Raw genomic sequence first — 27,365 nt, 5'->3', positions numbered from 1 at the left:
GCTTAAATCCCACAGCTGGGGCAGGCTGGGGAACATCCTGACTACAGGATTAACTGGGAAATGTAACCAAAGAGTCCAGCTCTCTACAGGATCTGGGTCCCAGGACCTGGTGAATATTCCTCTGTGGGAACACGGAATGAGAGCTGGATATGAAGGTAAAAATTCCCTGCCAGAATTTCTCCTTCAACATCAGATTTTCTGGCATGTGGATAAAAATCAACTCCAGGCAGAATCTGGCTGTGGATGTCTGCCCTGTAAAATATGGCACTGCTTTCCTTTGTAATGAAATCCAGCTGCTGCCCTTCAGCAGGCTGGAAAAGCACCTTTCCAGGGATTTTCCCCGTGGAATTTGAGTTCACTGAGGCATTTCTCCTCCTAGAGAAAACAGGCACAGCTCCAGTGCAGCTGATGGAGTTTTACTCAAACTCGTAATGGGACTTAGCATCTTCCAAATATAAATAAATCCAAAGCAGGTCATGGATTGCAACATGTTAATTAAAATAAAATTGAATTAAAATAGTATTTAAGGTAGTAATAAATGTATTTGTCTCATCTTTTTTAGAAATGTAACAGATTTTGCCCCTAAAATGTATTGTGCAATAAAATGTTTCTTCCTACAGAGAGAAATTAATTTTGAGAAGTTACTTAAATTGTAGATTCAACCAGTTCAACAAGTGCTGGGGGGAAAGTACATGGACAGTATTCTTCCATGGGCAAAACTACATAAAATCAATAACAAAATACAATGTACTTTACATTTACAATGTGCATTTACCTGCATCTCCATTTGTGCTGTGGAAACACATGTCATTGTGGGTGGTCTAAATTACCTATTTTCCTCAAAACATTGCTTTTACGTGGTTTTATTTTCATTCCAGCTAAAATTGTCCACATATTTAATAAAATTAATTTTAAAATGAGCTCTGAAGCCAGTCCCGAGAAGGGATGGGATGAACACAGCTTCCCAGTAACCTCAGGTGTCTTGGAGGTTCCTTTAAGGGGATGGGACATTATTATTATTATTATGCCTGGAAGTTTGGCACAGGCTACTGGAGCTGTTTTGGGGTTGGTTTTTTTGTTGTTGTTTTTTTTTCTTTTTTTTGGTGGAACTTTTTCTCTGCATTTTGATGTCCTGTAGTTTAAGCACCCATTTTGTCAGAGTAACAGTAGATTTTTTTTTTTTTTTTTTGCCAAACTCTCATTATTTATGTGTTTTCTTCTCTGCCACTCTATTTGTGTCCCGGGGATGGAGCAGTAGATCCACCAGGGATTGTCCCACTGCTGATTTTGGTCCCTGGAGCTGAGGTGAGCAGCAGAGCTGAGAGGGGCTCCTCCAACTCCTTCCTCAAAGAAAACCACCAGAGTCTGGAGCTCAGGTTTAACCTCTGACTTCCTCATTTCCTGAGGAAGAACCTCATGCAATTAACTTCTTTCCAGACTTTGGCTTGGACTATAAATAGACCCCAGGGGGAAGCAAAGGCAGCACAAATGGCACAGAGCACCTCTTGCTATGGATAACTGCAAAAACCCTTTGGCTACTGCTGCCCTCTGGAATATTCCCCCTGTCACCCTCGGTTAAATTGTTCTCTGCACCTCCACCAAAGAAATCTGGAGAACTCTGCCCACCCTGGGCTCCTCTGGAATTTAATGAACTCATCTGGTCTCCTCCAAAGGACTCCTGGCTTGATTTTCAGTGCTGAGAAGGAGATTAATGAGACACACATGGAATTAGGGTAATGCATATGGAAGCAAATCATCCTTTTCGTCTCGTGCTCCTAGAAAGCAAGGAGGAGATTCAGTATTGATTATATTCCTTGCACCAAGGTCAGTGGGAATTTTGGATCAGGTAACGACCAGTTAGATCTTGGATGTGTATGAGTCTGATTTTATTAATTTATTTCCTTATCAGGAATTATCCTTCCCTGTCATTTTAATCAGGAGAGAAAAGTCCTTACATTGCCCACTGTGATCACTTTTCCCTCGGGAGCAGCTTATTCTCAATCCTGCTGATATTTTCTTGGAGTTCACAAATGATTTTAAGAAATGCCCAAGAAATAAAGATTAAAACAAACAAACAAAAAACCAACAAAAACCCCAAAAATAGCAAAAAAACCCCCAAAATCAAAACAAACACAAACAAACAAACAAAAAACACAGGAAAAAACCCAACCACAAGCAAAAACACCCAACAAAAAAAACCAACAAACTTTATTAGAAAAAAAATTTCTGCAGAGCAGGTAACAGTCCAATTGATCTATCATTTTACACTGGTAAAATAATGAATAATTTCCAGCTGAAATATTTGCTGAGAAGCAAGAGCAAGGGGAGAAAATGTGTTTGAGAGCTAAACAACAGTATTTCCATACAAAAATCTGCATTTGAATTTCCAAGTGAAGATGCAGTAATCTCACACTATGTGATTTAGTGGTGCTGGATGGACTTGATCATCTTAGTGGTCATTTCCAACTTTAAAAGTTCTATGATTCTATGTATATTATAAAAACATTATTAACCAGTATTTTGGAGAGAAATTAATTTTAAATTCTCCATTAGAAAACAGGAAACAGTGACCTTTACTTCCCCTGCTGCCAAAGGGGTTTAAGACTTAAAACATTAATTAGAACAAGTGTAGTGTGCAAATGCGTCCATTTCCCAACTTAATCCTTAGAGTGACACATTCATGCCCAAATCCCATCACTCTCCTGAGCTGAGCAGCTCAGTCAGGATGTGAATTCCATCCTGCAGCTCCATTTTGCACCCACTGTGTTGGAGATTTGGAGGTTTGGGGTGCTGAACTCGGAGCTGTTCCTGTTGGGAGCGTTGCGGGAGCTGAACAAAGCCAACGAGTGCAAGAGTGCTCCTCTGGCTTTGGAGGTGTCTGTGTTCTGCTCCTGGGAGATCTGAACACTTATCTGGTCCAGGCTGTTCCTTATCCAGCTGCAGGTGAGGAGGTTTGTTATGGAGCCACATCTGGCCAGGCTTTCTTCAAAAAACTGTTTGTAGAGCTCTGCCACTTTGGCTTCCATGTACTTGTTGAGCGTGGAGTTGGAAAGGGGCTCCTCACTGAGCGCGAGGCTCCTTTCTCCAGCTTCATCTCCAGGCAGGGACATCCCACTGGGCTTTTCGGGATGCTCACACAGAGGGGACTGCCCCAGGGGAATGTCTATGGAGAGCAGGACAGGGCCATCAGGGAGGTCATCACACACATGGTCCAGGACACAGCCCGAGTCACACGTGTGGCCCCCTACACGGTCCCCCCCGATCTGCAGGTCAGGATAGTTCTGGTAAATGCTGTTGCATGGCCAGGATCTGTACAAATCCACCTGGTCTAGGCTTCCACCTCTCCTGGGGATAAGTAAAGCTGGGGATGCAGTTCCTTTAACCAGCTTCTCCTGATCTTCCACAGGCTCTTTTTCTGTGGATCCCCACCGGGGGCTGCTCACGGCTTCCCCTTTGCTGCTCCTGGCAGAGAGCTCCTCCCGCTTCTCACATCCATCAGCAAAGCCGTTCATTTTTGGGAAGTCTGCAAGTTTCTGTCTCCAGATCCCCTCTTCAGCCTTTTGGGATGCAGGAGATTTGCAAGGCTTATCTTGATGACAGCTTTCTTTATAGATGAGCCTCGTGAGGATGCCTTCTGCCAGCATGGTGCCAAGCGTGGGCAACAGGAATCACCAGAGTTCCATGGGGCCCTGGGACAGAAAGAAAGGCACAGTATAACAACAACTATTATTCAACAACTATTATAGATTAATTATATCATTGTTATTGTTATTATTACTAATGAGCAGAGCACTGCTCTCAAGGACAGTGATTTTTCTTTCTCTGTCAAGCATTTATTTTTAGCAAACATTAAACTGCATGCTTTTCCTCTTTACCATGTCCACAAAAATAATTCTGAAGATACAGGAAGGGCTTTAATGAGGTGCTTCATCTGTAACATCCCTTCTGCTCCCAGGTCTCTTCTGCATCGGGGCTACTTGAGACAGATTGTACTTTATAAGCTGTAAAAATCAGCAAAACCATTTTACTTGTCTGTATCAATACCATCAGTAATTAATCAATGTTTTCCATTACAATACAACCACTTCCAAAAGCTGAAGAGGTGATATAGAAAGGAAATAAAGACTACATTCCTTTTTAGAGGTATTTCTGACTTGAGCACTCCTGTGAAGTACCAAGGAGCTTTAAAAGAAACTGAGAGTTCTGCAAATATAATAAAACTGTATTCAAAATGCAGATCAAATGAATGTAGAGTCCCTCTTAATGATGAACTTAAAAGAGATAAGTAGTTAATTTGCCTTCCCTAACAGTGATAATGCAAAGAGATAAGTGTCTCAAAATAATGTACTACACTTAATGATTCCTTATCATCCCTTTCCAATTTACCTACTGTTAAAATCAATGGGGACCTTCACTTCAAGAGTCTGACCTGAACCACTGCTCTTATGGAGGAACAGGAAACATGAACCTAAGAAAATCATTCAGTTCTTCAAATATCCTTTAAATCTCTGCATAATTGAAGTATCCACACACCCAAAGTGTGTTTGTGGCTCAACACTTTTCACCATGTCCCTGCACCCTAGTATATTTGAAACTCCCTAAACTGGATCACTTTTCAATCCCAGTGCTCCTTCCAGGAGATGTTCTAAAACCTTAGTTATTTGAGAGATGGAAATTTTCACCTTTCCCCCAAAATTTACACACTGGCACAGCACCAACTGTTTGGGTTTTTTTTATTATTATTATTTTTGTGGGGTTTTCTTTTTTTGTGGCACAGTTTCCTCCCTGAAGCTGAAAGGAACACTGGAATTCCGAGGTCAAAGCAGTCAGGAAAGGCAGCAGACCTGGTTATCTACAGTCTCATTTACATATGCAAAAAGCAGGGCAACACTTTCTTAAGCACTTAACGGACTTGATAAACCAGTTTCCAAAGAAAGAAGAATGGCAGTCTAAATCTCGCTAAAGATCCATGGAATTCGGAATGCTCTGTGCCTTGCAGGACATGGGTAACCAGGTCCTTACCCTGATCTGTAGGACCTCAGGGTACCCAGCTCCCTACCTGGTGATAAATTTTGGTTTATTGCATTGAAAGTGCTCAAGAAGAGCTAAAATATGGTAATTTTGAAAAAGCTGGTCACCTCCAAATAAAATAACTGGCTTCTGTGTTCTGGAACAAAGCACAAGGAAAAGAAAAAGGCACAAAAAACCTAACTTACCAAGCCCAGTCAGCTCCAAGGCAGATTTTCCCAAGCCCAGGGCTCTCCCGCTTCAGCTGCAGGGAGGGGCAGATGGTTACACACCCTTGCCTCACTGCTGCCTGTGCAGAAAAAGCCTGACGCACTCATGATGCACTTCCCCGGGGTTTTAACTGATAAAACAGAAGCGATCCCAGTGGGAGAGGGCATGGGTTTTGAACACAAGGAGAGGACTACGTCTAAAAGAGGATGTTTGAAAATGAATTGAGATGTTCCTGACCACAGTGCGATGCCGAGGAGCTGCTGACAGCCAGAACAGGGCACGGGAAGGAGCAGAGGGTCAGGGCTGTGCTGGGTAGAGCGAAATCGGAACCGAACTCCACCAACACTTCCACTGGCTGGAGCTTGGTGCCGCTCAGCTGACTTGTGGAGTTACACCACTTCCCCTTTGGAAACACGCAGCTAAATTTAGAGTCTTGTGATGTGCCACTGATGGGAAAGAAGTTGGAAACTTCCTTTCACCCGGATTTTGATGAAATACCCTGTGTTTGTGAGATGCAAACAGGACAATGTGCCAATCTGAAAGCAGCAAATGGACAGCTCTGCACAATCCTGTTGGTCATTGACCAAACCCGCTCTTTAGGAGTTCAGAAATTACCTCTGGCACACCCCAGGTGCCCCCGCGGTGGGTTTAGGTGTCCTCTCCAAGCTGAAGCCAAGCTCATGCACTGAGCCACCCCTCCCCCAGAGCACAGGATCCAGCCCACAGAGACAGTCTGAAGTGTTTCCTGTTGGTGCCTTTTCTAAATTTCCTTTTTCTGAGAACTTAAAAACCCCCAGTGAAACAGAAGCTGAATCTCATCTAAGTACAAGACAAAAGATTCTAAAAAGACACTGTTTAATGACAGGAACAAGACACAAATTATCATCCAGAGCCTTGGGCAGGGACACCTTCCCCTATCTCAGGGTGCTCCGAGTTCCAATGTCCAACCTGGCCTTGGACACTTCCAGGGATCCAGGGAGAGCCACAGCTTCTCTGGGAAACCTGTGCCAGGGTCTTCTCACCCTCGCAGGGAAGAATTTCTTCTAATAATACAATCTAACCCTGTCCCCTGTCAGTGGGAATTCATAGTGTGCCTTAGAAATTAGGTTTGGAGTGATTCTGGATGTATATGTTCAATGAAGTCTGTAAAATTACCTCTCTTCCCTCCTTTTCTCCTGTATTTCATTAAAAACTTCAGTTTTTACGGAGACAAAATGAGAGCTAATTTTACTCCCACCAAATTTATATAGAACTCATTTAATATTTAAAAGCTGTTTTAAATTACCTGATTTTTAATCACCTTTAATGAGCAATTTCTGCACAGAAAGCATGGCTGGGACTCCAGCAGAGTCACTGCCCACAGTCTTGGAGGGCAGATCAAAACTCCAAATAGCTTTAACCCTCACCAAGCTTGCAATTAGTGCCAGCTGAAGCTGGAATTTTTTGTGCAGCTGTTTCAACAAAACACAAAAATTAACAGAGAAGGAGGAAGAAATCAAGCCAGGTAATTTGTGTGTGATTAAAAGCAAATCAACTTCCATTTCGTAGGTAGCAAGCTGATCTATGGAAGGTGTCCCTGCCCATGGTGGGGTTGGAATGAGATGAGCTCTAACATCCATCCCTTCAACCCAAACCAGTCTGGGATTCAGGTCTTAAATGCATCACTATCCAAGGAAATCAATGTATTCTCTGTGTACAATCTTACTAAAAGGAAATTCCATTTTATTTGCAAAAATAAAACCAGAATGAGATGGAACCACAGTTTTTTCAGGAGCTGAGCAGAGACTGAAGAGAAACAGCAAGGCATGGACGTCAGAAGTCAGAGCAGAATAGATACTGAAAAAGAAAAAAAAAATTACGTTTACAGTATCACTCAGAGGAGGAGAAAACAAAACTGCCACATTGAATGATATGGCTGCATGGAAACTAAGTCCTTTCTTTCAGCACAGGCTGTGTACTTTGCATGCACATAAACACGACACAGAGTAGTTTGAAAAGTTTCATGTTGGAGGTTTCATCCTAAACACAACGACTTTCCATTCCAAAGGGAATCTCACCCGTACCGCCCCACAGGAACGCCTCACGGGCAATCCGGCCCCACCGCGGCCGGCGCGGCTTAAGTAGAGGAGGGGGCGGGGATTTATGATGATTGACAGAAGCACTGTCCAATAGAAGATCAGAAAGGACACGCCTCGGCCGCTGAGTGGCCGCTGGTTGCTGCAGCAACGGCGCGCGGCGCTGCGGGGCCCGGCGCCATGGCGGCCCCTCAGAGCGGGGCGGGCGGGATTCGGATGAAGAGTGTAAATGTGTGTGTGATCCTCTTCATTCCCTGTGCACATAGAATAACCTGCGTGTGTAAATGTGTGTGTGATCCTCTTCATTCCCTGTGCACATAGAATAACCTGCGTGTGTAAATGTGTGTGTGATCCTCTTCATTCCCTGTGCACATAGAATAACCTGCGTGTGTAAATGTGTGTGTGATCCTCTTCATTCCCTGTGCACATAGAATAACCTGCGTGTGTAAATGTGTGTGCGATCCTCTTCATTCCCTGTGCACACAGAATACCCTGCGTGTGTAAATGTGTGTGCGATCCTCTTCATTCCCTGTGCACATAGAATAACCTGCGTGTGTAAATGTGTGTGCGATCCTCTTCATTCCCTGTGCACATAGAATAACCTGCGTGTGTAAATGTGTGTGCGATCCTCTTCATTCCCTGTGCACACAGAATAACCTGCGTGTGTAAATGTGTGTGCGATCCTCTTCATTCCCTGTGCACACAGAATAACCTGCGTGTGTAAATGTGTGTGCGATCCTCTTCATTCCCTGTGCACATAGAATAACCTGCGTGTGTAAATGTGTGTGCGATCCTCTTCATTCCCTGTGCACACAGAATAACCTGCGTGTGTAAATGTGTGTGCGATCCTCTTCATTCCCTGTGCACACAGAATAACCTGCGTGTGTAAATGTGTGTGCGATCCTCTTCATTCCCTGTGCACATAGAATAACCTGCGTGTGTAAATGTGTGTGCGATCCTCTTCATTCCCTGTGCACACAGAATAACCTGCGTGTGTAAATGTGTGTGCGATCCTCTTCATTCCCTGTGCACACAGAATAACCTGCGTGTGTAAATGTGTGTGTGATCCTCTTCATTCCCTGTGCACATAGAATAACCTGCTCTGTGTGCTGAGAAAGGCCTCGGGAAACAACTGAGGTCACATGGGAATTATAGTGCTGCTGATATTGGATTAAAAATGTGCTGCTTTCGTTTTATTAAGGATTTTGAAATACTGAGTGAATTAAAATGAAATTGCCAAGTTCCTGATGCTACCTTCATTGAACCAACCTGTGAGAAGGACTTTCTATAAGGAATTATAGTATATAAGAACTGCATACTGCCATATTGTGTATGTCTATCAATATTTATAAATACAATAATATTCATAATTGTATATAAATTTAATATACATTAATTTCTATGTATTCATGTTACAAGATATACAGGGCCAAGTCTGCTACTTCATGAATTTTTTGTACTAAATAGATGTATTTTGCATACTCAGTACTCACTACTGCACTTACCTGTAGTAATCCAGCAATTTCTACTTTGTAACCTCAACTTTTAAAATCCTTTCGCATTTCCACAAGTTTACCAATACAGTCCCAAATTTTTAATAATGAACTTCAAAACAGTCATAATTAACCTTTCAATCTAAAACATTCTATCAAGAACACAGAATATGGGTAAATCCCAGAATATTTCTGCAGGAAATTCAGTGAAAGGCAAAGATTTGGGAATGATTTATTTGTGCTGTGGGATTAGGATTTGAGCAATCTGGTGTAGGGAAAGTTGTCACACACTGCATACAGGTGTGTAGCTTGGTTTTTAAAGATTTTGGGAAACTATTTTCATTTTCATATATTCATTAATGACTAACTGTGTTTTTAAGACTTTTTAATTAAAAAAAACAAGGAAAGGAGCGATTTTTGAGTTCCACAAGCAGAGTGGGTACACAGGGGAAGTATGGGATTCACTACAAGTAGAAATGGCATTCAGGGCCCTTTGCCATCCTATCCCAGATCTAAGGCTCTACAGAAGGACAAGCAACAATGCCCTTGAGTAAGCATCCTGTGCCTCGTGCTTGGCTGTGCTGTAGCTGCTCATACAGCAGCTGATCCTATAAAAATAACCAACCACTCTTAAAAAGGTCAGGTTATTGGTTTCCTCCAGAGGATGTGAACTGAAGTCTGGAATTTGGGCAAATCCCAGGGTGGGTCAGAGGCAGGGAATGTAATTTCTGTAACTCTACAGATCTTCCAGGTGGTGCAGAACTTCAGCACGTGAAGCGGAAGGAAGTACCTGCTGATCTGCTCAGCAAACAAGGAAGGTGTTAGTGAAGTTTTAGTTTAAAATTTATCCTGCACTGCCCTGTGACAACACAAATAGAAAATAGCACAGCTCCCTGCTGTAAGCAGAATAAAGCTAATTAATTACAGTTAGTAAACGAGCAGGGGAGGGCTGGGTGAGCTCTGAGTGTGGGAGCAGCTGCTGTGTCCCAGCCACTTCCAACCTGTCCCTGCCCTGGGGAATGAGTGGGAAAGCAGGATAATGAGGGAAATAACCCAAACCTTGACACACTATTTTGGGTAGGTGTATCCTAAATTAAATCCCGTTTAGTAATTAAATCCCATTTGCTGCAACAGGTGAGAGATCCAACCCAGCAGACTTCACCCGCAGCAGCAGATCCCTGATGTTCACCTTGTGTAAATCCTGAACTTTTTAAAAGGAGTATTTTCATCTGAAAATTCTGCTTATTTCAGCTTCAAACTGTGAACAAAACATGCAAACAAGTCATGAAGTGAGAAAGTGTTCTAAAACAACTTTATTGGAATGATACAGGAATGGTTAACATACAGGTTAAATCCTCAATGCCTGCTTTCTACATAGGAAAAAAAAATAAAGAACAAATTCAGTTCTTGCACCAATGGAAACAGAAAACCAGCACAGAGGTAACAGATTCCTGGCACTCCTAAAGTCATGCAAGAGATCTGCATCAAAAAAATCAAATTTTCCACACACAACAAAGAGATTTTGGGTATTTTCAGTTTGTGTCGGTGCCTTGTTCCCCGGACAAAGGAATAATTCAGCCTGGCTCACCAGAGCTGCCTTAGGAATGCTGATACAGTTTGAATGCTCCCATATGGCAAGGGGGGGACAGATGAGGGCAGTGACTTTGCTTTCTTAAACTTGGCAATTTTCTTGACCGTTGAGACAGGGATTGACCTCGTTTCAGAATGTTTTGGGTCGCTGAACTGATAGAATTTGGCAGCGACTTTTAATTACAGCTTCTCCAAAATAATGGCTGTAATTCACCAAACTTGCACAGGAAGCATAGCAAACTGGTGTGGGTACAGAGACTTGTGTGTCAAATCCCACTTTCCTAACCACACTTGGTATTCCACAGTTCCCAAAAAACTTGAGCAGGAATTTAGACACAGAGAAAGATTTGGCCAATATTAAGAAAGAAAAACAACCTTGTTCAGAAAGATGGAATCATAGTGAACAACAAAAATCTGATGCTGGATTTAAAACATAACTAAACTTCCATCCCCAAAAGGTCTTAAATTTCACAGAATTGCAGTAATTCCTGACAAAAGTTGCTAATAAAAAAAGCACACCTGTGTGTGCGTCAATCTTTAAGGTAAGGCAGCATCCATCCATCCCTCTGCCTCATGATGCTTTTGTAAGCACAAGCTTCCAACTGCTTCCCAGGCTCCCAAAATGATAAATCAGGAATTAAGATATGGCCAGGAATTACAGGCTCCCTCACGAGCACTGGGAAAACACACAGGTTAATATTGCACGTGGTAAATTCACCCACACAAGACACTGAGACATTTGCAATTCCTATAACAGCTTTATGATATGGCAATAAGAATGGAAGTGAAGTTTTCAAACCTTAAAAAAAAAGAAGTCTTGCTTAATTACAGTAACTTTTGCTATTCAAACATTTATTTTTCATTTGAAAAAATACTATATGAACCTAACGGCTACTTGAACATGCAGTGAGATGTTTAATGCTCTAAGCAGTGAGAATTGGTATTTTTGTGGAGAAATGCATTGAAGGCTTTCACCCTTACACAGGTAAGGAAAGGCCATTTCTGGCTGTTTTGGCTTGTTTGCAACATCGAATCTTGTTCCAGATGTGTCATTGCTTGTGCTTAGGCAGCTGTGAGGGACCTGTGTCCATTGCCCTTTCTGTCCAAAGAGCCCACACAGATCACTTCAAAGAGAAATACATGGGGTTTGCTGGGGGTTTTATCACCTGTACAGTGTGTAACAATACAAACCTTAAATATCCATTCTACAGAAGACAAACACAACTTTCCAAAGTGACTACAATGGTTAAACTACACGGTACCACCTACAAATTCATCTGAAACCAGGAAAGACACTGAAAATTTACTGTATAACTCAGTAACATTTTTGAGGCAACTCAGGCACTAAATTAGTATCTGACAAGGTTTTAGATGCTGTTTTCCATAGTTTAAATACCTGGATCTCTAGGTAAAACCCATCTGCATTTTTAGTACTAAAATAGTTTCTTTAAGTTTACACAAAATGGACGAATTGCCAGGACAGTTTAAACTAAATGTATCTCATTCATGTCTGATTGCTTCAGCTTCCATCAGAGCTCACTCCTGCTCCCTACCCTGAAATTCCCATTTCCATCCTGTGTTCAATTTGTGTTACGGACAGTGAATGCTGCAAGCACCAATCAAATGTTAGAAATCACATCTACATTTCTTGAAGCAGAGACAGTTGGACTATTTTATAAAAAGCTGTGGAAATTCCCTTTACAGACATTTAAGGCAGTTGAAATTCATGCTTGCTGCTTGGCCAGTGCTTCAGCTTCCTGAAACAGCAAAAGAGAATTACACATGAATAGTTTCTCAGTATGTTTCAGAAGGAAAGCTATAAAACAATAACCTGTATTTTTATCTTCTTTCAGTCTTTGTGAGGTGATCACAAATGGGAACAGAATGACAACAGAAGAAATGCAAAAGGAATTTCCTTTTGGTTTCTCCAAGTGTGCTTTTGACTGCAGATTAATTTAATTACCTGCTAGCAGCACCATGACCTACAAGAAGATGAATGAGAGATGAATTCCCAGTGCCCTCAGTGCAGCACCTCAGCGGGAACAGCCTGGTTTATTTGAAAGGACAAAGTTCAACATCTGCCAAGATATGCTGGAGCCATTTGCTTTTGTGACTGTGTAGAAATACTCAAGATGACAGACTCAATATCATTATTACCATGAACCAGCACTGCTAAACAAACAAAACACATGAGGAGAAAGGACTAAGAGGGGCATTTCCAAGAAGTCTGTAGGATGTTTTTAGGAGACCCAGTGGGTGACCCCAGCCTGCAGGGCAGGAAGTCCCACGCGTATCTCCCGTATCTTGGACGTGGTGGCTCACTCTGGTTTTCCTGGCTAACTGCCCTCATCCTGCCTTTGAACTCGGGCCGTGGGAAGAGCCTGGCTTGGAGCTGCCGTGCTCTGCTCTGCTGGCCTGTCATGGGTCACAGAGCAGGGCTGGGATGTCACCAGGGCTCGGATGTCACCATGCACCCACAGGCCTCGTGTGAGGGTGCCCCGGCAGGTAAGCAATGAATGGAAGATCAGGAAGAGCTCCAAAGCCTGGAAAAAACCACTATGTTTGATATTCTCTAAAGGACATGTGTTTCTTTGAATGGTAAGTAAAAGGAGAAGGTTCCCTTGGTTTTGTAATAACACCCTCAAACCAGCCCAGGGCACTGCAATGGTGACACCTCACTGTTTGGTTTTTTTTTTATTTCAAGACAAAGTACTTGTCTTCAGAACAGGAAGTGGGAAGCTGGAGAGGATTCCTAGTATTTCTCTCATGCCCAGGAAGGCTGGTACAAGTAACCTGCTAACCTATTTTTCTTGGAGGTCAAACTCCATTTCCTTGGGCGTAGGCCTGCAACTTATCTGGGAGAGGCTCAACTTTCCAGGCTTGACACTCTCCCTCTTTCATACTTTTCCTTATTTCTCCTGCAAGGCCCCTCACCGAGCATCCTCTCAGTTCTTAAATCCTTAATAAAGAAATAATTAAGCATAACTCACAAAAGCCTCTCCCTTTAAAATCCAGCCATATTGCTTAAAGTAGAGATATTTAAGATAAAGGCCAGCCTTTTCCAGAGTTTGTAGACCCAAAGGACAAACCAAACCATCACGGCTCAGAAAATAGTTATTTGCATTTACCATGCTCACTTCTGAACCGGCACTGTTTAGCATTAATATCAAACCTTTGTGTTCATAGTCATGTAACTACTCAAATCTCTTCTGATGGCATTGAATAGAGTTTCCAGTCAAGGCTGCTCCCAGCCTCCTGCCATTTTCTATAGTTACCATGTAATTCCCTACAGCATTATATCCAAGCTGCTGGAAACATCAATTTCAGCACCTACAAATCTGTGTACCCTCCTCAGCAGCCTGCAACCGACTCGCCTGGACATCCTAATAGTGGAAGGGATTCCCAAAATCAGCCCCAGAGCAGGATGCAGGGGGTACAAGGTCACTTCTGCAAACGTTATTTACTGTCATCAACTCAACACAACATGGAAATTCAGTGGAGTACAGCTCTATCCCTCCTGTTAAAATTCACCTCTTGCTTAGGTGAGGACAGAATTGGAACATCCCTTAGGACAGAAGCAGAGCTCCTGCCAGCCATGCTGGCTGCTCCTGCCAGCCAGCAGGTCTGGGAAGCAGCGACATTCCCAGTTTTACTGAGACAGGTGACCTGATTTGTTATGGCAGCAGCTGCTCTCTGGTACCACTGCACTTCCCCAGGGAAAGGCACGAGCTTTCCTACATCCCACGGTCTCAGGATTGCTTCCTGGTTCCTTGGCTCCATCCTGCACACTCTGCTGAGCAGTGCAGTGCAGATGTTCCAAGGAACTTCACCAGGACTGAGATGCTGTGTGCAGCTGGTCTGATGCCAGCAGCAGTAATGCTGGGGTGCAGATCCCAGGCTCTGCTCTGTGCAGCTCTGCACGAGGCAGTTTTTTCCTCGTTACACTATTCCCAGTGGAGCTACTGCTGGAAATCTGGCTCCCAAAACTGCTTTAGTGTGCCCCAAAACCCGCAGTGTTCACTGCTCATGGGTCACTATCCACCTTTAAAATTAGGTCTCTTAGTGATGTGCACAGCACGACCTTCGACTCCTACATGAGCAAAGCTAAAAGGGAGCGGCGTGTTTATCCACTGGAACAGGAAAGCTGGAAGTGACCTGGAGGATCCTGCTGCTGTCAAGTGAAACGTATAAAGCAGGCTTGTCTTATCCTATCAAAATCAAAAGGAGAATTCCAGCCCACTGCATCCACAAAGCAGCAGCCCAGTCTCCGTAATTGGCAAAGGAAAATAAGCTTTGGATAACAAGCCAGAGGAAAAAATTACTCTGAAGCAAGACCATGTTATTTCAGAAACAGTGGTTCTAGGTTCAAGAGATTTTCTAGTAAAAAAATCTCATCCAAATTTCAAATTAATTATTTTTTTTTACTGAATTGAAAACATTCTTTCACTTTGGGTAAATTTTTCAGCTAGGTTTCTTATGCATTCTTCAGTGCAAATATTAACTACTCTTTTGAAACTGAAGCCTGGGAGCCTCTGGAGACTGAGTATCTCCCAGGAGATCGATAGGGGTAATGACAGCACATGTAGCAGATCCTGTTCTGAGCAGAGGAGGTGAAAGCCACAGGCTCACTTTGAGGAGGTGCTCACCTACCTTTGACCCAGGGGGTGCAGTCAAGCCCAGGAACGCGTACACGGCGTTGTTCTCCCGTGCCTCGAAGAAAGCATTGTAGTCCTTCACCATGGCAGGAGGGAGAGGGAATAAAAGACAGAAGAGTGAATTGTCAGAAGTAATCTCAAATCAATTTGGAGTGTCACCCAACCCACACCAAGCAAACTGCTTCCTGTGGCCAAATGCAGAATCCAGTGTCAGCTCAGGTACGTGGCATTAGCACTAGCAGCACACAAACCGGTCTGGCTGGAAAGGGAAAATCTGCAAATTCATTCTGTGTCCCCGGAAGATGTGCTGTGAGGTGCTCCAGCCTCTTCCAAAGGGACAGACTCCACACAAGACAGGTGCTGTCACTGGTCTGCTGTGGATGTTCCTCCTGCAGAAGCAGCTGAGCCTGGACCTTGTGATCAGAAACCCTGATGTTCCCACGTGTCATTGCTGATTTCTGATAGGGATGGCAATTGTGCAACTGTGGACTCCAGCTCTTAAATCTGTCAAAAGTTCAACTGCAACTTTTACACGGACAGTGCACCTTTCCCATCACATTTCCCACTAAGGATTATTAGTCTGTGCAAGTGAAGGCAACGGGGTGGCACTGTTCACTCACAGTTCACTACAAATGCCCTCAACACACACAGCCACTTCCCAGGAAAATTAAGGTCAAAAATAATTAAATAAAACGAAATACCAGTTGGCAAACCCCACCTAAAGGAACCCAGAAGTTTTGTGCAAGCTCACTGTTGTCCAAGTTACCACACAATTCCCTCATTCTGACTTCTGAACTCAGCAAGGATCAATCAGTCCAATGACTTTCCTGCTCTCCATTTTTAACTGATGCACATTACCAGCCTCTTCCAGCTTTCCTGGGCAATGTTTGGCTGCAGGAGTCCTGGCTGGGAAGCCCAAGGCAGGCAGCAGCTCGGTCTCAGGCTGGAGTCAGGGAGAGCTGTTTAGGGCACACTGCTCTGGATTCCTGAGTGTCTGGGAGGAAAAAGCCTAAGGAACAGCAACTGAGGGGGGCAGCTCTGAAGAGAGGCTGCTGCAGCTAGAACAGAACAAAGTACAGGGAGCAGAAGATTCCAGCTGCCTGGACTTCAGGGATATCAAATTATTACTCTATTTGCACATGCAGCACTGGAGTGCTGGTTTGATAAAAATGTGTGTGATTATGGTAAATCTTCCCTGAAGCCCTTCTGTTGACAGGACTGGGGCTGCTTGATAACAAAAGTATTGTTTATCTTGCTGGTGCACAGTCCATGAGCCTGCTCTGCAGCATCTCCCAGGACAGGAATTCCTGGGCCTGAGGAGCAGGGCTCATGCCACCCCACACAGCATCTGCAGTTCCAGCCACCCTGCTGTGCACGGGCCAGGAAGACAAATTTGCTCTTTGCTCTGCCAGTTGTGCTACATCAGATGGAACAAACAGGGAACTTCATGCTTGAGAGGCATCAGATAAAGACAGAAAGAGGTTCAAATTCTGGGCACAGAATTAACTTTTACCTTCCTGAAAGTTGAACTGTAGCAACTTGAATCCAGCAACACAAACTGACTGAATTTCAAAAGTTCAACATGACAACAACCAAAATGTTGGGGATGAAATTAACCCATAGCAAGAACCTTGCAACCAGCCCCTTCTCAGATAACTACTGATCCTTATGTCTGTCACTCCAAACCAACCTTTTTCCATGTCACAACCAATCAGTAAAATTTTCAGAGCCAAGTGGCACAACAGCTCACTGTGGATATTATTTCAAGTACTGCTTCTATTACAAGCAAAAAAAAATTCTTGGCATGTTGAGAATAATTTCTTTCAGTAGGCACAGATTTGTCTCACAAAGGTCCAGAACTGGCAGGCCTTGACTTACAGACTGTGCACATCAGAACCAGACTTCAAAAGGATCAAGAGGAATGTACACCGTGGGCTCTGTTCAGAAGATACTAAGTTTTAAAAATAAAACTAACAGTTAATCTAATAATCATTCAAGCATGGCCTGCTGGGTTCAAGTACTACAGGGCAACTTACTTTTGATCAAGCATTAAAATTACAGTAGGATTTGTGTTTGCAATTTGAGTTTTAATCTGTCCAAGGCACTGGAGTAAGTGAACCAGAGCAGCCTTCCTTGTGCAAGCAGCACACAGAGGATCAAGAAGGATCAGAAAACTGATTTATGATCAAGGCAGAGATCAATTCATATGATCTGGGATTCACACCTACTTGGCAAACTACATACGGGCAGAACAGATCTCTGAACTTGCTATAGAACATAAGGTTGATGTGAAAGGGCCAGATTTCTGTAAGGTGTTTGTTACTTCACAATCATGGGGGAAATGACGATTAATAAAACCTGGGAACTTTCAGAGCAATAAAATGGGAAAAAACCCACAGGAAAAGAAAATTACATATATACTGCAAAGCAGGATACAAATCAAGAGGTCTACATTTTTATCTCTCCAATGGTGTGACCAGAATATTCAAGAATAAATTCTTACTCAGAGTCCAAGATGGGGGAAAATGTCTAATACCTCCTACAGCCTTCCCAGTTTGGGCAGCTGCAGCCGAGCAAGCCTTGCCTTGCTGCTCACTGCAGTGAAGCACAGGCAGTGGCAGTGGGGAAAGGGAGGGATGACACAGGGGAGCTGGAGGTGAGGGGGATGACACAGGGGAGCTGGAGGTGAGAGGGATGACACAGGGGAGCTGGAGGTGAGGGGGATGACACAGGGGAGCTGGAGGTGAGAGGGATGACACAGGGGAGCTGGAGGTGAGAGGGATGACACAGGGGAGCTGGAGGTGAGGGGGATGACACAGTGGAGCTGGAGGTGAGAGGGATGACACAGGGGAGCTGGAGGTGAGAGGGATGACACAGGGGAGCTGGAGGTGAGGGGATGACACAGGGGAGCTGGAGGTGAGGGGGATGACACAGGGGAGCTGGAGGTGAGAGGGATGACACAGGGGAGCTGGAGGTGAGGGGGATGACACAGGGGAGCTGGAGGTGAGAGGGATGACACAGGGGAGCTGGAGGTGAGGGGGTGACACAGGGGAGCTGGAGGTGAGAGGGATGACACAGGGGAGCTGGAGGTGAGGGGATGACACAGGGGAGCTGGAGGTGAGAGGGATGACACAGGGGAGCTGGAGGTGAGGGGGTGACACAGGGGAGCTGGAGGTGAGGGGGATGACACACGGGAGCTGGAGCAGCCCTTACCCCGAGGTAACGGCTGTCGTTAAAGAGCCGGGGGGGCAGGGGGTTCCCGCTCGCTGGCCGACTGTCCTCAGGGACGTTCTCCCGCATCCATTTCCGGTTCTCCTCATTAGCTGCGATGTCCTTCTCCTCAAATTCAATTTTGTTGGCTTCCAAGAAGCCTAACACATCTTGCTGCTGCTTTTTGATCTGTCACAAGAGAGGGAGGAAGGGAGATAAGGCAAATGAAAACAGTGAAATAATTTTTTATGCCACTCTGGGGTTTGATGCAGAAACCAGAGGGTGAAAACCAGGTTGAAAATGGGAGTGGTAAGAAAATTCTTAAAATTAAAAAGTATCTTCTGAAGAGTCAGAGCGGAGCCTTGACTTGGCTCCTGCAAAACTGAACAGGCTGAAGCTTAAAGATGCTGTCCTTCCTCAAATGTGTGTTGTGTATGTTAAAGGCGTCCACTCAAAAGCAGAGGTGTGAGCAGGGCCTTTCTGCTGGCTGGATTTTACAGTTAACTCAGGGGAACGTTGTTTTTTTCAGGCACATTTGAGGTACAAACTGCTTCCCTGTGCCCCTGGAAGCACAGGCTGAACCCCCTGTTCCTTCTCAGGGTCGAGGTGTTTGTCCACCTCAGTGACAAGAGACCTCACCAAGCATTTTTTGGTTCACGCTTCTTTGCACAAAAACCCCCTCTCCTGCTGTGTCCTGCGTGTCAGCAGGGCAGGTACAGTCTCTGGAGAGCTGTGACCCCATCTCCCCATCATAACCCATGTGAGGGAAGCTGGGTGAGGTCCCACACCTGATGCCACCCATCCTTGTGCACTCACACAGCATCCAAGGAAAAAGTGGCATCTGTGTGGCAAGCACGGTGCTGGCTCTGCGCAGGGCAGGAGGTTTTTATTACTGTCATTATGAATTACTGACTTCTTGATACAGAGACGTTTTGCTTACACTCTGCTCTCCCTCTGCATGACTTTACCACCACAAAGGAGATTATAACCATGCACATCCTAGCAAACAATAAAAAAACGGAATTTAATGGGAAATTTGTTTTCTTCAAATTACCCCCTTCACTACAAAGCCAGTCCAAGGCCTGGCTTTTACCCTAATGAGCCGAGTGCCGCAGGAGCAGCGTTTCACACAGATGTTGAGGGTGCTAACTCAGGTCAGCCGCAGCTCCCGGAGCAGCCGCTCCATATACGGCCACAGGCAAACCCAGAGCTGCCGGGGTCAGGGACAGCCAGCCCGGAGCCAAATATGGAGCCCGGGCCCCGGCTCGCACGGCCCCGCACCCACAGGCACCCAGCCGGGCCCCGGCTCGCACGGCCCCGCACCCACGGGCACCCAGCCGGGCCCCGGCCCGCACGGCCCCGCACCCACGGGCACCCAGCCGGGCCCCGGCCCGCACGGCCCCGCACCCACGGGGTTGGCTGCGCCGGGAGCGCCACATGCAGCAGGGAGTATGAGGAGAGCCCTCAGGGATGCGGGCTGGGGAACAGAGCCCGGCACATCCAAAAGGGAATGTTCAAGCCCTCCCTGGCTCGGTCTGGAGCTCAAGCAGAGCTCGGGAGGGGCGCATCCAGCTCAGAGCAGCACAAAGAGACCGATCCTGCTCTCCAGGCAGAGGGAAATGCGCTCCCACTCCAGCAGGGAAGCTGCCTGCTAAGCCAGTGTAATTCCTCCGATCACGTCAGCACAGGAGCCGCTGGACTCGCTGTGAGAGCACCCTGAAACACCAGAATATTGCTAATTTTCATCGTGGCTAAAAATAAATCAAACTGGAGGTGTTAATACCACCCCGAGGAAAGAATTCGTGTAGAGGCTGTATAAAAACATTCTCAGCAGACTCAAAGTTCTGGGTAAGAGGTTTCTTTGCCTTCCTCAAATAGCAGCAGGAGAAGCAGGGGAAGCTTTTCTCTGTTGTGAAGGGAGCACTTCCTTCATGAACTGTTTTGTAGGGCTAAAATAAGGGAAAGGTCTTTGGAATTGCAACCTCTTCTGTCACTGTGACCTGGTAGTAAATGTAAATTTTTCCCCTCGTTTTTAATTAACCATTTCCTACAATCTCTAAATTTCAGATCCATAGTTTTTATTACTCTCAGATCCTTAACTTGTCCAAAATCCATTGCTTAGTGAGAACACACTTTGACATACCCCAGAATTATTAAGAATTAGAGAAAACCAAGCTTTTACCCACTCTACCGTTAACCTGTACACTCTGCCACGTAAAACAAGATCTCAGAGTTGGACAGGAATCAATATTTTGATTCCCTGAGAAGTTGTTTTATTTTTGTTACATCATTTTGACTATTAAATTGTCTTAGCCATACACACATCCTCACACCCTCCTCCCAGCATCTCACAGTGGGACAGTCTCTGCGTTGTTTTTTCAGCTCCAGGAGGTACAACCACATCCCAGACTGATGACTGTGGCTCCAAAGGGTGATCACAACCCTCTCTGTTGGTTTTTGAAGAGCTGGCAAAGCTGGAAATGTATTTTTTTTTCTGCCATAAAAGGCACCATTGTAAGGCAAGCATGAAGTATAGTCTTTATTGCTCTCAGGCTGTCTGTAGTCAAGGGAGGTAACTCTCTAGAGAACTCTACAGAAAAGCAAGGATGGTGTTGGTGCATGAGGAATATTAGTCTGGAGCCCTTGTTTTCTGGCCAGACAAAAAAAAAGTTGGAAGATTAAGCAACAACGTTTTCTCCCAGCTACTCAGCCACGGTGATGAGCACTTACTTACATGAGAGCAGCAAATGCTCCAGAGAAACAGGGCACCAACCTCTGGGCAGCAGGGACACCACACTGCCAGATCCCGTTGTTTTATGGGATTTTATTTAGAAAATTTCCATTAATCTCAGGCAGTGGAATAGCGCTGGGAGGGAAGGGCTGAAAATAGAGCAAGAGACGTCTGCTGCTGCTTCAGGGTGTTTTGTCTTACTTGAAAGGGCATACGTTCTCCTCAGGACAGAGCCTGGGAGATGGTTCCTGCTGCCCATGTTTGGGAAGGAGCGAGGAGCCTTTCTTCAGGATGCGCCTGTCAACGCGCAGCACCCGCTTCCCAGCAAAGCTCTCCCAGCTGCCTGGGCAGGCAGGGAGAGCGGCCAGCGCCTTCCCAGAGCCCGCACCTCAGCCTACGTAAACAACTGTCATGTCTGAGGCCACGCTGGCCCGTGAAGGGCAGCTCGCTGCAGTTGGCAAACACGAAAATCCTTGTTTATTCCGAGTGCTCCTGACACGTTGCGCAGGGCCGAGAGCAGCAGCGGGAGCCGGGAACGTGCCCGGAGTCAGCGCAGGAGCTGGGGAGCCCAGCAGGGCCCTGAGGCTCGGGACCTGCACTCGGGACCAGTCCCGAGGCTCGGGACCAGCAGGAGGATTTGTGGAGACGCAAAAGCACAAGAACAGAGAAATAAAGATAGGGATGGACAGACGGCTGTGAGGAAGGGAAGAGGCTGGGGGCAGGAGTGGAGGGAATGAGCAAAATTGATGGGTGGAGATCAGGGGAAAATCCCAGTGGGATGGATGGACAGAGGGATGGAAGGAGACGGGATGGGAGCAGGCGAAGTCAGTACTGCTGGGAGCAAGGGCTGCATCCTCTGGAGCTCCCCACTGCCCCACCTGGGAACAGAGATGCCCACCCAGCTCACAGGTGTCTTCACCCCAACCCCACAAACACATCCTGGTTTTTCTGCCTCAACGCACACTCGGGAGAAAAACAATTCCTAAGGTGAGTGGAGATATTTTACTTCTTGCTGGCGTTCCCAAGAATATACTGAAAGGAACATTTAATGAAATAAATCTATTTTCTCTTTGTTTTGGCTTTTGGGGTCTGGTCCCAAAACAGAAATAGCTTTATGGCAAGTTATCAGTGGGTAAGCAAAGTCTCATCGTACACTGTGATCTTGTGCTACGAAATCCACTAAATATCAAGATTCCCTTCTTTTCCAGTTCACGGAAACATTAAGCTTTCAACAGAGCATGGGCACAAATAACATTAAAAAAATAAGTGTAGAAATGGGAACAAGTATTGCCCCTCACTTGAGTACAGAACAGAAATTCAAATTTACTGTTCTTAGATCAACTCCCATCAGAGATGTCAGTAACACAAGATAAACCACATCAAAGCTGCCAAGAAAGAGTACAAGCAGGTGATGTTTGCCAACAAAACAACCCATCAAAAATAAAATTTTAACCCCAAAGCAGGAATAAACTTTCCAGAAAATGCTGCAACATTTTAGATTCTCTTCCAAATCTTTACCCATTACAAAAAAAACCAAAAAACCAAAAAAACCAAAACAAACAAACAAACAAAAAAAAAAACTCAGCTAAAAGATAATAAGCAGAAAGGAGACAGGGATGATGTTGCAGGACTTTGGTCCAGTGAGCAGGCAGCATTCCAGCCTCAGCTCCAGCTAGGACTGTGCTGGCTGTTCAAGAGCCAACTTCTCCCAGCACCACCCCACTGCAGGGAAACACTAATTTTAAACACTTTTTGGAACTGAAGTTCACAGAAGGGTCTATGTCATTTGGTGTCCACAGACACACACACAGAGCACAGTCCAGTCCACACTGCTGGCCAAGAAGGGGTTTGGGTTGTTTTTTTTTTTCAGTCAGGTCTTTTCAGTTTATTTTTTCAGTTTATAAATAAATCCCTTGTTGGACAATAGACTTGTTTTGGAAATCTATTTAGGGACCACTGGAACTCATAAAATAAGTTTACAGTCTAAGTGCTGCTGTTTTGATCCAACAACAAACTTGCTGACTGTGGCTCTGCCATCCTGGCCCTTGGCACGGGGCTCCTCAACCACTTCTGTGACTCCTGTGTCCCAACCTCCATGCAGGGAAAAAACATAGATTTCATTAATTGCTTTCCCAATGATGGGATTAAATGGCTCATGCTTTATTGGGAAGATTTAAAAGAATTGTAATGAGATTTCTTATGATGTTCCCAGCCGTTGTTATGTCATTGGTTATAGGACCAGGACAAAAGGAACAGCCTCAAGTTGCACCAGGGAAGGTTTAGAGTAGGAATCAGGAAAAAGTTTTTCATGGAAATGGTTATGAAACATAAGAACAGGCTGCCCAGAGAAGTGGTGGAGTTATCATTCCCTGGAAGTGTTTAAAGAATGTGTGGATGTGGCACTTGAGGACATGATTTAGTGATAAACACGGGGCTGGGTTGATGGTTGGACTCTATGATCTCAAAGGTCTTTTCAACTATAATAATTCCATGGTTCTGTGATTTCTTTCAAGCTCCTGGTGTGTCCTGAGCTGCCTCTCCCAACCTCACAGCTGGGATCCACCACCAGGACAACAGTGAACACCTTAGAGCAAATCTTACACATTTGATCTTTTACATTTCTCAGTCCAATTTCAAGACAATAGCACATTTAAAAGGGGATTTTTTTTTTTCCATTTCCAATTCCAGCCTTCTGGGTTCCATCTAAGCAAAAGCAATTACAGCTTTAAAACAGATGTGTTGCATGCCAATGATGGTTTTAAAGATGGTGCTTTATTCTCAGTGGAAGCAAATCTTTAAATCCCAGGAGGGGCTGCTTTGTGCAGGAAGGTGAATTCCAAACTCCAGGTGATGCTACTGGTTGTGGCCAGACTTGTAGCCATCAGTTCTCCAGAAGCTTCACAGTCTTCTGAAGATGATGTAAGCAGTGAATGAGAAAAGTACAGTGCAAGAAATGTTCAGCAAACTCCACTGGCAGCCAGCAGCAGCCAAGTGGAAATCCCCAGGAAGTGATTTTCCTGGGAGGAATGGGCAGCATGAGGAATGCCAAGTGCTGCCAAGACAAATTGACTTGTCACAGGGTGTCCTGTGGACTGAGCTGTGGCCACATTGCCACAATCCACTGCCACTTTTTGGAATGAGAGTAAAAACTATTGGGGGTTTTGGTTTGGTTTTTACCTGTCTCACCTAATTTCTCAAATGACCTTCCCTAATGCAGAAGCTTATCCTTGCAAATGAGCTGCAAAATGCTTAGAATTTCTCCTCCCACTACACCCTAATTTGTAGGAGTTAAACAGCCCAGCAGCTCAGCCACGGATTTAAATGTCACAGATTCCTGACACCCCCTAAGCTCGTTCCGCACCCCAGCACACGGCAGCAGGGCTCCCTTCTGAGCAGCCTCAGTCCTGGCCTCCATCACAATTTTCCTTGCTTTTACTCTCATATTCCAGAAGCTGCTTTTTTTGTCTAGAGTGGTTTCGTTGGTTTTATTTGTATGAATAAACCAATTCCACACCCCCTCCTCCCCCCCCATATTAGCTTAAAAATCCAATGTGCCAGTTCTGGTGGTGCCACTGTAAATGTGGCCAGAGGGTGAGAAACCTGCAGGCAACTCCAGCAATGACCTGGCTTGATCAGAGCTTTGCCAGGTGTCTCCCAGCAATTCCTGTCTCACTCTTATTTCTCCCTGCGTGGTAGAACGTCTGCTTATTTTTAGGTCTGGGTAATTATCATCACAGAACTCAAAGCACTTCTTTGTTCTGGTTGTTTTAAGCAGAGCATTACACGAGCGGTGCCATCGTTGTCTCTCTCGATGGGTTCTGGTCTGCAGGGAATGAGATTGAGGACAAACACAGCAAAACCACCATGAACTTAGGGGACCTAAATCAAACACAGGAGGCTGGAAAACTTCACGCTGGACTTGTGCTGCTCTTTTTTTTCATTTTCCAGAAATTCAGCAGTGTCCAGATGGACTCCATATGTACTGACTCTCTCCCTGCAGGGTTCTTTGAGAAAGCCCATGGCAATCTCCACATGAATCCTGCATAGCAGCACTGGTTTGATGTGGTTAGACCACAATAGCTTAAAACTGGTTTATTTGAAAATGGTTTTTACCACCAGGCACCCACTGACCCTGGGCTGTGTCAGCATCACCAGCCCAAGACATGGGGCAGGAGAGAACAAGATCCAGGTCCTAATGAGAGCAACAACCACATTGCTGCAGCTCATGTGTGGGTTTGGAAGACACATTTTAAAAGCTAGAAAAGGTGAAAGGATGCAAAGGGACCACCACTCAAGAGTGAGGCTGAGGGAAAATCCAGGCTACCAAAATGGTTTTGCAATTTAACCTGGAGGTTACATCACGTCTGGCAGCACACATGGGCTGTCTGCAACAGGGCTTTAGCCTGGCATAAGGTACCACCCCACAGACCAGATTGTGGAACACAAGCCAAAACTATAGCTGGAACAAAGGACAAGGTCTGCACTTCCCAAAACAAGACCACAACTTGCTCCAGAAACCATAGAAAGTTACATAAATGAAAAAGCTGATTCATGAGAACAAAAATAAAAGCTTCTCTCATGGATTATAATGCCATTGTAACTGCATTCATTCAATAACCCAAGGCTTAAAAACTTGTCAAATCCCACACCAACAACACCCAAGTCCAAAGATCTTTGTGCACACAAGTTTTTTCCTACCAGAAGAACCAAACAGGAAAGCTAACGTCATCTCCACGTACTGAAGTCTGGGGAATCTGGATTCTCAAGGGAGCCAAGGGTTCTTGGAGACCCAACTCCCTTCTATTTACTCTGACACAGACTGCAGAGAGAATAAAGTCCCAGGGGGATTTGGCATTTAGTTCCCTTGAGCTGCTTTGGGAAGTTCAGCCAGCAACATCAGCCTGGCCCCACTGGTTGGCACAGCCCAGCACAGCTGAGCAGGTTCCTAAGTGCCACACTGCCAATTTGATATTGGAGTTCAAGAAATTAGTTAAGAAAAAAATAAGAAACCTTTTCTCTCTTGCTGCAGCAAGGAGGGTTTGAGTTCAGTGTTCCAGCAGAATTTTTCAGTGTCACTAATTTGGTGTCAGACACGCAGTACAGCCAATTCCACCACACCTCGACTACAGTCAAATTCTAACAAGATACTAAAAGGCCACAAATAGATCAGAACTGTCTTGGTGCAACATCCAGTGTCTGTTTAGCTACTTTCCTCCTGCAGTGGCCAAAAGCAGATTCCTTTATCCATTAGTCAAGTAGGAGGACAAGTAACATTTCCTTATTTATATCTCCTCAGCTTCTGGCACACTGCAGCAGCAGCACTGCCTAACAAAGCCCTGATGACTTTTTAATGTGTTTTAGGTTTACGTTCCATGAAGGCACCTTAAGGATCAAGGTTATTATCACAGCTTAAGGCAAATTCTGCCCTTAACAAATGATGTCTAAGCACTGGGGAAGTGTGTGGGGGTGAATCCTTTCATTCCATTCATCCTTTAGCACCTGCCTGTCAAGGACTATTGTGGCGTCACCAGGATTCTAAGAGAGAACATCTTATCAACAGCACCTGAAGCCCATGTTTAAAACTACCATTTAATAAACTTCACATTTTGTTCCAGTACATGAAAATGGTTTTGTCAGCTGAAACTCCACCTCTTTTCCTACTGAAGCACCGAATTCAGAAGTAAATCTTTGTCTTATTTTGGCTACAAGGAAAAGATGGTGGGGCACTGAAAGGGCTCTCCAGGGAACGGTCACACCCCCAAAGCTGCCAGAGCTCCACCAGTGTTTGGACAACGCTCCCAGGGATGCTCAGGGTGGGATTGAGGGGGTGTCTGTGCAGGGCCAGGAGTTGGACTTGATCCTTGTGGGTCCCTTCCAACTCAGGATATTCCATGATTCCATGGAAAGAAGGGTGGCAGTGCATTCTCACTTAACTCCCTTCCTGGCTGCTCCCCAACACATTTTCAGTTGCTCACTCAGCATTTCCTGGCCTGTCCAGGCTCCTGACTGCACAGGCAGCATCCAGTTGTTTTGCACAAGAGCTCAGTCTCAAGCCTACCAGAGATTCACAAACTCCTGGGAGTGTTTAGGGGGCTGTGCAGATCAAATGCACTCTCCTTGAGTCAGGATATCTGTGTCTCCACCACAGCCAGAAATGACACATCCCTCTATTCTCTGCTTTAGATGCTTCTGTTCATTCTGGAAAAGGCTCACAGAGGGTCACTCCTGCCAAGTCAAAGTCATTCACAAGTCAAGATATGCCAGAGCTCTTCCCCACAGCAATCATGGTGTGCTCAAAGACTGCCTCCCCAAACACAGACTCTGCATGCATCCAGACACCGTCTTTCTGTTTCTCTGGAATTTTTCCTTCCTT

The 27,365-nt window shown here is 45.1% G+C and overlaps 2 protein-coding genes across 2 annotated transcripts in view; both read right to left on the bottom strand.

Moving 5' to 3' along the window:
• Positions 1-2,720: 2,720 nt before the first annotated feature.
• LOC134049916 (TLR adapter interacting with SLC15A4 on the lysosome-like) lies at positions 2,721-3,644 on the bottom strand. The gene has a single exon (XM_062502672.1). The coding sequence runs from the start codon at positions 3,642-3,644 to the stop codon at positions 2,721-2,723; it is 924 nt and encodes a 307-aa protein (XP_062358656.1).
• Positions 3,645-10,088: 6,444 nt separating this feature from the next.
• Positions 10,089-27,365, bottom strand: part of SH3BGRL (SH3 domain binding glutamate rich protein like) — a 30,765-nt gene continuing 13,488 nt past the window's right edge. The window contains exons 2-4 of the mRNA XM_062502723.1: positions 18,265-18,450; positions 15,047-15,127; positions 10,089-12,153 (exon numbers count right to left, since the gene is read on the bottom strand). Of these exons, the coding sequence (XP_062358707.1) occupies positions 12,121-12,153; positions 15,047-15,127; positions 18,265-18,450 (300 nt within the window). The 3' untranslated portion in view covers positions 10,089-12,120. The remainder of the gene's footprint in view (positions 12,154-15,046; positions 15,128-18,264; positions 18,451-27,365) is intronic.

This window comes from Cinclus cinclus, chromosome 15 (assembly GCF_963662255.1).
Source record: "Cinclus cinclus chromosome 15, bCinCin1.1, whole genome shotgun sequence".
Lineage (NCBI taxonomy): Eukaryota > Metazoa > Chordata > Aves > Passeriformes > Cinclidae > Cinclus > Cinclus cinclus.
The sequence above is the reverse complement of the archived record's forward strand: the minus strand, read 5'-3'. Positions and strand labels throughout refer to the sequence as shown.

Excerpts from the sequence above, each read along its gene's own strand:
- LOC134049916 (XM_062502672.1), bottom strand. The coding sequence starts at position 3,644 with ATGCTGGCAGAAGGCATCCTCACGAGGCTCATCTATAAAGAAAGCTGT.